Source organism: Chionomys nivalis, chromosome 6 (genome assembly GCF_950005125.1).
Source record: "Chionomys nivalis chromosome 6, mChiNiv1.1, whole genome shotgun sequence".
Lineage (NCBI taxonomy): Eukaryota > Metazoa > Chordata > Mammalia > Rodentia > Cricetidae > Chionomys > Chionomys nivalis.
The window spans coordinates 14,040,090-14,053,582 of NC_080091.1; the positions used below are offsets into that span (position 1 = coordinate 14,040,090).

A 13,493-nucleotide genomic window follows, 5' to 3' on the forward strand; every position below is an offset into this window, starting at 1 on the left:
GTCTCTACAACCCCAATATAATCAACCACTCTTTTAAACCTCAAAGCATTGCTTTCTTCTACTATTATCAACCATATCCAGCTCTGAATGCAGACATCATATTTTTCCTCCTTATACAGAGACCATTTGGAATCAAGAATAATTCTTTATTAGTCCTAGTCCAACAGTATAAGACATTGGTATACCACTGTTAATAATATCAAGTTAAAACATTCAAAGTTTTCCATCAATTCTTAAGCAAGCAGTAAATTATTTACATAATTTTATATAAGTGTGTGTGGTACATGTGCACATGTGTATGTGGGTACATATGGCAGTCAGGAGGTGTCTGGTGTCTTCCTCAAACCTGGAGCTCACTATTTGCCTAGGCTGGTCAGTACGTTTGATTGTTTCTGACCCTCAGCACTTGGGTTACAAGTATCCACAGCAGGGGCCAGTTTTTATGCAGGTGGGAGGGGCCAGAACTCGGGCCCAACTGTTTTCACATCAAGCAGTCTTAAGCGCAAAGCCACCTCTCAACCCTGTCAATATAATTCTTAGGCATGGCTAAGGAAACTTTAGAACTCTGTTGTAAACTGCTGCTGGCTCTGCTGCAGAGAGCGCCCTGCACAGTGCCACTGCAGGCATTTAGTGAGGGTACTACACTGCTCACCACGGCTCCCTCCACTGACGAATTCACCTGCACCGGTGCGACTGGGCAACCAGAAAAGTGCAACAAGCCATGTCGACTGAATTTGTAAGACTACAAAATGCCTATATGAGGAAGTTATGTTGAAGGAAAAAGACCAAAGAAAAAAGAAACTATAGTCTTTTTTAAAAGTCTTTAAATGATATATAAAACTAATATTGCAGATAATTTAGAAGTTATGTCTTTATGACACTTTCATACATTTCATTAAAACTACTTTAAAATCCCACTTGTTAATGGTTTGTGGCATATGACTGTCATTCTGAAGCTACAATTTGAAATTACTAAAAACCATGTAATGCCCTAAGAAGGTGAGCAAAGTGTAGGCAGAAACATACACTGTTGAGGGTAATGTAAAAGGGTGTGTAGTATCAGACAGTGTTTAGGGGACCAAGGGAGCACAAAAATGTAAACAGTAAAGACAACAGAACTTCACCTGTCCTAAAATCCACTATGGTAACCAGTATCTACTAACAAATATTCATGAGGAGCCCAGTCTTTTCTACCATAAGAAATCTCAAAGGCAGATGCTCTTCACAGAGCTTCTTCTATAATTATCTCTAAGCAGCAGAGAAAGGAGACGCCTAGAACCCTATAGACAGGAGACTGAAGTCTACCAATCTTGTTCACACTGTTTCTTGTTCACACTGTTGTCATTTTTTAAGACATCTCACCTGAATGGGTGGCCTTCATCTGATTTCTGGATAGCTTGGATCACACCCTTATATATCCTAAAGCTGATAGTCACAGAGAGCAGGGCCAAGGCGATGTAGGCCGTCACACTCACAATGCTGAACACCGTCAGGGACAGCAGCAGGAATAAGCTGGCACCAAACACCACTCCAGTCTTCTTAATGTCTCTCCAGTAGAGGAGGTCAACAACTACAAAGTCAAAGAAGTCTGAGATTAGAATACTATTAACCATTTGATCTAGTACATTCACATTTGCTCCACATAGAGAACACAGCCTGTCAGGATAATGCTACATTCGTACTTTTCACCACACCTTCTTTCATGCCAGCCTCCCACCTACATGACCAAATCCTTCTGGCCTGGCCAGAGGTCACCTGACATCATTTTGAGGCATTTCTTGTTCATACTATCCATGATATTTAAATTACAAGGAAAACAATACTAAAAGGGCTATTGAAATTATGTTAGATAGAGAATCAAATTTTAAAAACATGTTGAAAAATTGAAACTTTAACAGCTGAAAATCTGAACTTTACAGGTCGACTTTTGGAAATCTCTTTGAAACTCCTACAATGGTATCTCAGCCTGGCACTAACATCAGTTACCTACAGTAAAAGGCAGAGCAGAAACCACATTCAGACATCTCAAAAACTCATTTCCTTCAAGAGAAGAAAATGTCATAAAAATTGTAGAGGTCAAAAACAAAACAAGGGCGGTGGTGGCGCACGCCTTTAATCCCAGCACTTGGGAGGCAGAGGCAGGCAGATCTCTGTGAGTTCGAGACCAGCCTGGTCTACAAGAGCTAGTTCCAGGATAGGCTCCAAAACCACAGAGAAACCCTGTCTCGAAAAAACCAAAAAACAATTCTACATACTACAGTATTACATAACATCTGGTATGGAGTCACACAGAGCCAACTTAGCACGTCAGCTTTTGGCTACTGCAATACCCACAGGCTTGAAGTCTCAAGAGCAGCTTCTACTCAACCCAAGGAGAACTCAAGTGTACCAAAGGGCTCTTTGACAGGCTACAAGATGGTGAACTGAGAAGCGCAAAACAAAACACTCCACACAATTTACATAGTAAAACAAATATGTATATACACAAGTAGAATTTTTTAATTCTAGCTAATTTTAAGATAAAGGAGGCAATAATTTTTAAAAGTCATACTGTAAGGGGCTGCTTTGGTTTGGATCCCCAGGACTCCTAAATATGCAAGGCTTCTGTTTATCAGAGGTCCTTCTGTAGGGGAGAATCTGAACGTGAGCTATAAAACAGTAAGTGCTCTTACAAAGGCCTGGATCCCCTGAGCACAGCTGCGCAGTAGAGTGCATGCCTAGCACGTGCAGTCCGGGGCTCATCTCCATTCCATAGATATCCACAGCCCCTTTTGTTTCTTATTTCCTATGTCTTTAAGTCTTCTACCTATAATACCTATGTCAGTTCTGATGTACGCAACTTGTTCCTACCAATTCATATGAGGACTCATCAGACTTTGAAGTCCAATCTATGTGGTCAAAGTGACACAATGAATTATGTCAGTCAATAAAGAGATCAGAGTAATGTCAATGGCTTTCTGGCACTGAGCAAACACTGAAACTCCATCTGGGCTAGGCATGACGGGGCAGTTCTATAACCTGGGAGGCAGAGGCACGGCTGCTCAAGTTTGAGGCAAGTGACAGGCCAGCCACGTATGCGTAACAAGACCATAACTCAAAAACAGAAAGACGACCTAGAGAAACCAACAGGAAGCCTGAAAAGGAGAAATGCACTTTTAAGGCTCTTTTTGATTCTGAAATGCTAACGTTTATCTTTCCTAGGACTACCCTGACTTACAAGACAACGCAACAATGTTTTAAAGTAAATATTACATTGTAACAGAACTCAAGACTGGGACACCGAAGCTGAGAGAAACTTAAAAACACTCTGAAACAGAGAGGAATCTGGTTGTCATTAAGAAGCCGGGAAACTTAAAGTGCAGGACTTCCCATCTTCCACAAGCTCTAATAATGTCAGCCTCCCCCCACAGGAGTGCAAGGAAGGTAGTAACGTTACACAAGCAGCGGTGGCAGCACAATTCCTGTGGGGCTGCCCTGTGTCCTATAACAGCGTCTTATATAAGACCAGGCTCAAGGCTCTGGAGCTGGGTGACCTAGACTCCAACAGCAGTGCTAAATTACTAGCGATGTAACCCCAGGCAAGTCACTAAGCCCTTCTATGCTTAGAGCTTCACCATTAAACTGTATATAAAAATAGAATTGTCTCGCTGAGATGTGATTCATTAAATGAAAATGAATCATGATTTTCCATCAATAAGAGGATTGGTATAAAACACTTTCTACAGGACTAAGCATAATAAATTAGTAAACTCAGGACTTGTTGGGTCATTAGTACCCATGAAATCACCACCTTTATTACCCAGGTATTTAAGTTGTAAAGGCATAAAGAGGAAAAAGAAATGTTCAACGTTTTGATTTCGTCATGAACCTGAACTACAATGCCACACTTAGATGCTTGCTGACAATTCCCCAGAACCCAAGTAAAAATGGAGAAGAGCACACTTCAAAGTTGACCTCTGATCTCCACGCACACATGCCCAAATACATATATACACAATAATACTTTTAAAGATAATGCCAACAGAGAATAGAACTATCAGTAGATATCATTTAATATCAAATCATTTTTACACTCGTATAAAAATTCTCTTTTGTAAAAAAGGTTTTCAAAGTGCTCAAAGGCATTTATTTATTAATCTTTAGTATTAATGGTGAGATGGTCAAATAAATGCTGGTGCGGTCACTATGCTTCATGATTAAGATCTACAATGACTGTTAATACTGGACATGTGTGTAACAAGCAGAGAATATTCAAAGAGGCTTAATGATTTGGTAAGATCAACTTTAAAATACCCACTCTTTTTCTAAGATTTAGATTTCAGTGGGTAGAAGGCTTAAATGGTTTAAACTGAACCTTCCCAGAAACACTTTATTATGTGCCAAACTTTATAGAATAATTAAGTATATAACCTTATTATGTTTCAAGCAATTATAAACTATGTAATTTTAATTATAGGAACAAAAAACATCTAAAAAGTTTTTTACATTTTAGAAGTGGCAGGTCTCGGATATAATGAGACTTTCTATTATTAAGGTGCTCTGCATGGTGCCAAACTGAAAGGTCAACATATTCAAGTTCTTCAAATGTTGCACATCTGCACACTTGATCAAAGGGCAGGTCATGGGCAAAGGATCACTGCATGCAAAGTGAGTCACAAAGGCCAAGAACACATACAGGAAATGAAAAAGAGAAGGAACACTGTCCTAGTTAGGGTGCCTACTGCTATGGTGAAACACCATGACCAACCAAAGCAAATTGGGAAGGAGGGACAAGAACTCACACAGGGCAGGACCCTGGAGGCAGGAGCTGATGGAGGCCATGGAGGGTGCTGCTTACTGTCTTGCTCCTCCCCCTCCTCACGGCACGAAAGCTTATTGTAATACATTTGACAAGTACTTCTCCGAGCAGAAAACTATGGTTAGGGTTTTAAGCATTCACCTTCTGTGTGCTTGTGAATGAACTGAGCATGTACACACCACAGCACGTGTGTGGAAGTCAGGGGATGGCGTACAGCAGTGGCTCTTTCTACCACATGGGTTCATGACGGAATTCAGGACGCCAGCACCCAACACTCACTGAGCCACCTCCCTGGTCCATTGGGTTTCTGAAAGGGCCCTTAAAAAGCAGTATGAATTTGATTAAACTAGTGTACCTCTCATGAGACACTGGTCTTTAAAGAAGTGAGATACCTACAATGGCATTTGAAACAGAGTATTAAAGGGATCCTGAGGACAAGGTCAGCCTGAACTACACAGTAGATTCGAGACCAGTTTGGGCGACATACAGCAAGACCCTGTCTCAAAACAAACACACCAAACAAAAACATACCTAACCATAACGTCTGGAAAAAAAAAAACCACTAAGTAGTATTTTTACTTTTTTCCTATTGGGATTATAGATAAGTCTTAGCTGCTTCTTTACACATTTCTGTGCTATTTGAAATTGTCACAATCACAAAATACTCCCTTGATCCCTATTCTACTTGAAAACAAAATCCAGTGACATGAGTGGTATCTTCCCAGCGGGTACTGATTGCTGGTAAGCGCAGAGCCCAGTCCAGTCCCTGCATACACAGAAGGCAGGCACGGGGGCATGCACTGGTAATCCTACTGCCAGGAATGCAGAGATAGGCAGAGCCAGAACAATCTTAGAAAACAAAAATTCAGTTTATATGGCTCATATTTCTCCACTACAAAATTCCCTACAAAGCTTTTTAATGAGAGGAAGGTCAACTAGAAGCAGGTTGGAGCTATGCAGCTAAGACTGTCTCAAGGAAGGAAAAAAAAAAAAAACCCATCATCTAGACCCTACAGTCAGTCATGTAAGCAGTTACACAAGAACATAAGTGAAATAAAATTCATAAATCAACTCCTGTATTTGTGGCCAGGTGACTAAGCTACTGGGTCAACTGGGTGTCCAACTACAGAAAAATGCCACTAGATTTCCCTACTTTATATCACATTAAAATGTTAATTTGTGGGGTGGAAAGATAGCTCTATAGGTAAAGGCACCTACACCAAACTTGATGAAAGTTTTTATCTCCTGGACCCACATGGCAGAAGGCAAGAACCTCTCCACACGCACTGTGACATGTACATGTATACACACACATATACACACACACACTCCTACACACACATACACACACACACACACAAGTATGGGGAGGGGGAAGCTTTTAAAAATAACAAGTCTTTTAAAAGAAAAAATAGGTGTAAATCTTCAAGATTTTGTATTAGGCAGTATTTCTTAAGGTATGACATAAAAAACATAAACAAAAGAAAAGTTAACAAATGAAACCTCTTAATAATAAAAGCTTTTATGTTTCAAAGGACATAATGAAAACAGTCCAGAGAATGGGAGAAACGCAAACTAAACATCTGATTCAGGGCATGCTGGAGAGCAGAGCCCAGGTGTGCTTCCTGCGCCACACCATGGCTCACTGCAGTTCGCACTCAGGTTCCAGGGGCCAACTCCTCTCCTGGCCTCTAGGGCACCAGGGACATGTGTGGTACATAGACATCCATCAGGCAATACACTCACATGCATAAAGTTTGCACAAAACTTAAGTATCAGATAAAGGACTTGTTTTTACCAGGAACCTTTTAACTCTCACATAAAATGTGAACACCCCTTTTAAAGATTCAAGATGAACTGAACAGCAATTTCCCCTTACAACTGTGGAAAACATAAGTCAATCAACTTATAAACAGCTGTAATTTAGAAAAATTGGAAACTTTTGATTATTTTGGTATAGTGCACTTGAACTAAAATTTAAATTTAAAGGAACTCAATTTTTCTTCCCCTGGCTCCGTGCGGAGTAAGAAGGGCTACGTGCATCCGGTGACTACAGGCCATCATCTGTCACACTAAAAATAGTGCTGGGCCAGCTGCCGTGCATGCAGAAGTCACCCTGCTCCATCCGCCTTAAACCAAGTCCACATTCAAGTCAGGTTTCTATTTTAAAGCCCTATTTTAAAAATGTCTTGAAGGAGAGAGGGAGGGAGGGAGGGAGGGAGGGAGGGAGGGAGGGAGGGAGGGAGGGAGGGAGGGAGGGAGGGAGGGAGGGAAGGAAGGAAGGAAGGAAGGAAGGAAGGAAGGAAGGAAGGAAGGAAGGAAGGAAGGAAGGAAGGAAGGAAGGAAGGGAACGGTGACCTCCAAATCACCACACTCGGCTCACTAATAATTAAAACCATTGATTGACTTATTTACTTTGTTCACCTTTCAATTCAAAAAGGGCCGGGAAGATGACTCAGTGGTAAAGGCCCCTGGCATGAGCCAAATGGGGGAGCACTAAACTCAAGGAAGTTGTCCTCTGATCTCCCACACTTTGTTGCATGAGAAGCCCACATACTTACACACACAAAATAAGTAATATTTTAACTGTGTGTGAGGGTACCCACACAAAACCAGTAGAAAATACCCTAACTTCTCATTTCTAGTTTTTCTACGCCATCCAATGAACATCCATAGATTTACTACCATTTCAAGTTAAAGCTAAATATATTTTCTTTAATATGTAGTATCTATCTACTCCTACCCAAATTCTCCTTACTTGTCCAAAATTTGATAATTTTTAGTTATAAAAAAATTGCATACATAGAAAAAGAGTACATGCAGTAGCTTTGACTGCTTACATTCTTAAAAAAAAAAAATCACAATTTTGTAAAGTCTGTAGTCTGAAAGGAGACATCCCCAAAGCCCTCTCAATGCTCAACTCTAATCTACAGATGTGCGAGGTCAGTGTTAACACGTCACGGCTTTTCATCTGTGAGTCGGTTTGTATAAGTTAAGATGGTGGCGGTAACTGAGAAAAGCCAGCACAATAGTCTTTTCGTGCCTATCACACATCACACATGCAAAGTAAATATGAAAGTCAGTAAACAGATTAATATGTACCCAGTATCTTATATGAGTAACGTGGCTTTGATGAAGCAGAGAACGGTAATTTGGTCTCAAACATAGTTCCAAGAATTCAAAACGCTGGCTACATTAAATTCAACTCCCTTAAGCCCAAATTCTAGCAATGAGATTAAGTTAAAAAAAAAAAATCACAAGAATAAGAGAATTCTATTCACTGCTTAAGTGTTCTTCCCATATTCAAGTATGTAATCCAATCCTTAAGAGAAATTATATCCCAGGCCTGGTGGAGGTCTAAGTAGACTTAATCTTTTTAAGAATACTAACCTAGTAACCACACCTTCTTTTTCCACAGTTGGCATAATAGACTACGGCTCTTTTACTAAAGAGTGAGGACCACGTAAAAATAAATGGTAAATGATATACCATGTACAAAAAAGCTGCCTAAGACTATCTAAACACAGGTCATTAGCCCCTCCCCCATCACTCTTTGGTTGTTCACATACAAACTACAAAATAAAGGCCTCATGATACAGCTTTGAGGTAATTTAGTATCTTTAGTTTTCTTGGCTTCCTCATCTACAAAACTAAGTGGTTAGAATATGGAAGTGACAAGACTCCTCGGGCAGTGGTAGCACATGCAGAGAGAAACCTTGTCTCGAAAAACCAAAAACTTATCTGCGAGTATTACACAAAATTCTTTTGCAAAAGCATTTACCTTTGCATGTATGAGTATTTTGCCTGTATTTTTGTCTGTGCACCATGTGTGGCCCTGGTACCCATGGAGGGCAGAGAGGATGTCGGATCCCTGGAACTGGAGTTACAGATGGGTGAACTGCCGTGTGAGTGCTGGGAATCAAACCCGAGTCCTTCAGAAGCAAAGCCGGTTCTCATAACTGCCGAGTCATCTCTCTGGCCCTAAAATTTAATTTATTCGTTGTTTCGTCACTCCTTTAAGAAAAGGAAAAGGGGAATCCTAAATCCCCAATTTTAAAAAAAGGTGGTAAACTGTTAAAGCTTTGTCATTTTATACAAAAGTTGTTCAGTGCCACTGTGGTCCAGTGAGAAAACCACTGTCTTTGCTCTCTAGGAATTTACAGAAAAAGAGCCCACTTATAATCATAATAGAAGATACAAATCACAATCAAAAATAAGTTTAAAGAGCTGAAATCATGTCTATGTGGGAAGAATGGGTCTAAATACTACATAGTCAAAATAAAAACAGGAAGACAAAGCCTACGAGCACAATGTGAGCAAACACACAGCAGGCACTCTGGGGACAAGGCCTTGGGTGGCTGCTGTGGGCACCATGGCAGTTAGTCCAGAACAGTCAGTACTAGTTAACTTGAGAAGAGTAGAAAACCCTTTCAGCAGCACTGTTCTTCCAGAAGATTCATTTTAATTCAGCCATCATACAGAACTTAGACGACCAGTTAGCAGTCCTAGGAATACTCAGATCTGGGTAAATAAGGGAAGGAAGAGAATAAATTTCCACCACTGGTCCCAGTATATATCCTTTGAAGATTCTATTTTCTATTTTTCTATAACCACTGAAAACATGTATATTTACTTTTATAAAAATGCAAACCTATAAATTCTGTTAATTTATTTAAAACTGACAAAATACCTATACTGTGGCTAAAACCATCAGAAATGCATATACTACATGGCTCACTGCTCAAAGCAATAATTCATACAATCTTTCTGAAACGCAATGCTGCAAACATGCATCTACAGTACAAATACCCATCAACTTAGTAACCATGAATAAGAACAGAATTTAATTCGCTTATCAACTTATAGTTGCTTATAGTTACAAACAGGAAAAGGATTATTTAGCCATCAGCATAGTAAAGTGACGAGCTATTTTAAAGGAGGCCATGCCGACTGAACTGCTCAAGACTATTAACACAGTATGTACGATGTAACCTCTATACTACATTACTAAACCCAAAGCCACGCTCTAAATTGTCTACAACACACAATCCTGCTACTAAACCACCACCACAAAACTCTAGAAGAAAAAGTTAAGACCTAAATTTCACTGGGTTTCAGCTAAGTTCAGAATTAAAACCAGGTACCTCCCTAATATCAGCAGGTCTTAAAATTGTTTAATTACGAGCTCCTTTCTCAGCCTGTCTCATGCCCATGCTCAGGAGACAGGCCAGCACCTCAAGCACCAGGCAGGTCCTCTCTCCTCCCCTGGCCACAAGTACACCTACCTATCCATCCTCACCACTGAAGCTTTCCCAGACACTGGAAATGACAAGCAAGACCAGGGAGCTCCACAGCGTCCACAAGAGACGGGGTTCCAAAGCCATCTGTCTTCAAGTATAACCAAACTGAACTTTCATACAACTGAAACCACTCACAGAGGTCATCTACAGCAGTTAAATTCCACAACCCACAAACGTAAGAATGAGCGAGGTTCCGCCTTCTCCTAAAAACCGGACAGGGCTGCCTATCACGTCATCTTCATCCTTAATGGTTTCCCTCCAGCCTTGCGTGCTGGCGAAGCACACTGCCCTACTCCGGCTGCTGCTGTGAGAGCTAAAGCTAAACGTTCTCAGACGCCCCATAGCTCCGTAATGAGGTGCTACTGACCGCCCTGCCCTAGGTCTCGAAAGCATGTCTGTCCTCACTTTGTATTTGTTTCTCGTTATTTATCATTTCCATCACTTCAAATTCAAAGTGTCTGAAATTCAATTTGGCATTTAAAAAAATAAGAAGAATAAAACTTGTATCCATCTGCCTTGCATAGTCGTTTTATTCATTCTGACTGCAATCAATAGTCTTACAATCTATGGCAAATGCCAAGTATTTCTTCAGTAAGTTTCCTCAAATCTGTTACTCCCCTTTCACCTCTATTTCAGATGAGGTTCAGATAATCTCTTATCTGGGCATCGCTACAGTCATCCCAAACAGGCTTTTAGGTTCTTCTCCAGCTTATACAACACCACAAACTAACCTTCTGAACTTGCTATCACTTATTACTCCTACTTTAAAACATCAAAAAGTTCGTTATTTCCTTACAAACCATAGGACATCTTGTCATAAAACCAAAGACCTTCAAACCTGGAACCATAAAATTATACAATAGAATAAACTAAAACCTTAGAAGTGTCTTAGCTGACCAAAATCAAAATATACTAGAACTGAGCCTTGAAATCCCAGACTGCCGCTTTTCCAAATCTTCCCATTATAACATGAACGGCAGCGGCTTGCCAGGCCCTGTAGACTTGCTTTGATAGGTTAGGATCACAGCCATCTTTTTAATGAACCACAGAGAAGTCTGAGAAAACCTGACCCAGATCCTCTAACTTCTATCACCTTCGATCGCACCAATCTAGCATTTAGCTACTGTCCTATACAGTCCAGAAAATTCTAGTCACTGTCTTGATTATATCTTTTTCATGATTTATGAAGCAATGTGGTTGGAAGGCAGGAAAGGGAAAGGAGCCTTTCCAGCTTTACCAACTAAGAATCAAGAATTCCAATACATTTAACATTTGCAGTTTTCTAGGAATCTCATCAGAAGTCACATTTCCAAAAAAAAAGGGGGGAGGGGGGGCGGGGAGGGAGACATGTCCTAACTCCCTTGTGCAACCCTAGTGGCTCCTGATTCTATCTTACCAGATTTTGCTCATACCCAAAAAACTATCAGTCATTCGATCATCTCATTTGTAAGAAGTTTCTTAGCAATCCTTTGAGATGCACCTTGAGCACCACCAAAATGCATATGTCTACTGCTAATTCCAATTCTTTGAGAAGCCCACACTTGTAGTCATGGTAATGTATTTTCTTCTGGGGCACCTCTTTCTCTCAATCTTTGTGCTTATAAAAAAATTTCTTTTAATGAAGCACCAACTCTTCTTCCTACTGGCAAGGATCAAGTTTAACCTGAAAGAGAACTCCCAGGTTTCCGTGAGCTATAGTATGGAGCTGTCTCTGCTGCCCACAGTTACATCATCCTTGTATCCCACTAACGAGACTCTCAAGTCTTTATCTTACTCTAAGTTTTCCATATAACCTCAATGATCAAATACTACGTACATTTATCAAAACATTCTGCTAATGAACAGAAAAATAAGACTATAATACCAATTATAATGCTGGTCTTACCCTAAAAGATTAAATATCTAATATGAAAAAACAAAATCACCCAAACAGCAAACACATTTAAAAATTCATCAAAAAAAAAATTTAAAAAAGCAAACAAACAAACAAAAAACACCAGGCAAGAAGGCATACACCTTTAATCCCAGCACTTGGGAGAGAGAGGGCAGGTGGATTTCTGTGAGTTGCAGCCCAGCCTTGTCTACAGAGTAAGCTCCAGGACAGCCAAAGATACAGAGAAATCCTGTCTCAAAACCCCACCCTACCCCCCAAAAACCACCCTGCAATCAGAGCATGTGTTGCTGCTGTCAGATTTGGGGAGTCTGAGAGTACAAGAGTTCAGACATGAAGAATATGTATTTTAAGTTTACCCAGACATCCTCAGAGACTAGGTCCCTCCTAAAAACTCATTTGCTTTTTGCATCTCAGTGATTTCCAATTTAAATCTTACTCTATAATCTGTAACATGAGCAGCTAGTGAAAAAAAAACACTAAAATATTAATTAAGAACCTCAGGATAAGAAAAAACATAGTTAAGTGTTCTGACCGACTCAAACAAGCACTAAAAAAGGCACTAAGAAAGTCGCCAGGTTCACATACAAACAAGACAAGGGTCTGCAGAGGAGCTCAAGAGTGAGGCTGAGTTCACGTTTAAGGCCTTTAAACAATTAAATCTCCGATAAAAGATGGGTTCTACTGCCTTTTGACTTTATATTCCTACATTACTACCTTAACCTTAACAAGTAAAAGCTTAAACTTTTAGTCTACAATTTAAATCATTCATACGGACACTGGAAAGTTGCAAAACGGGCCCTGCTGTGGCTTTTCACCTACTGTAGTATCACTGGTATCATTTTCAATCAAAAAACTAGCATATTGGTTCAGTTTTTACTTTCCATACTTATAGCTAAGATGAAGAAAAATCCTTTTATAAGTTCATATGTGACATGTTCACAGCTGTTTTCCCCCTCTTTGTGTTGAATAAAAGACCTTTAACAAAGTCTCATGTGAATTCAACGTTAAACTCACCTTTCCCCCACATTTTTTTTACTGAGCAGTTTTTGTTTTTTTTTAAAGCTGGGCGTTGTAGTTACTCAGCTATACAAATGCTTTTAACATATTCCTATCTTAATAATTTTGTTCTAGAAGGAAGTAGCATTTTAAAAGAATTATAAAACTTGAAAGTAGCCAGGAACACAGAACAAAAAACGATCCTTGATTGAAATGTTTATTTTAGGCACTTAAAAACAGTTCTAATAATTAAGACAACTTATTTTAAGTGTTCAGACACACAGCCTTCTCTCTCTCTCTCAAACAGCAATTGACAAGCTACATAATAAAATGCTGTTAAAATATTCAGTAGTCAACACTTTAATACTCTGCAGACTTAAATTCTTACACAGTGATCCACTGAGATTTGAAAGGATCTGAGCTTTCAGGGGGGAGGAGGGGACCAAGATCACTGATTGGCTATTACAAGAACAAAGGTTAGCATAAATTTAAATTTAGATATGCA

General features: G+C 39.8%; 1 protein-coding gene across 3 annotated transcripts in view; it reads right to left on the bottom strand.

Moving 5' to 3' along the window:
• Positions 1-13,493, bottom strand: part of Rtn4 (reticulon 4) — a 57,161-nt gene that overhangs the window by 11,366 nt on the left and 32,302 nt on the right. For all 3 annotated transcript variants that reach the window (XM_057771203.1, XM_057771204.1, XM_057771205.1), the window contains one exon: positions 1,363-1,570. In XM_057771203.1, the coding sequence (XP_057627186.1) occupies positions 1,363-1,570 (208 nt within the window). The remainder of the gene's footprint in view (positions 1-1,362; positions 1,571-13,493) is intronic.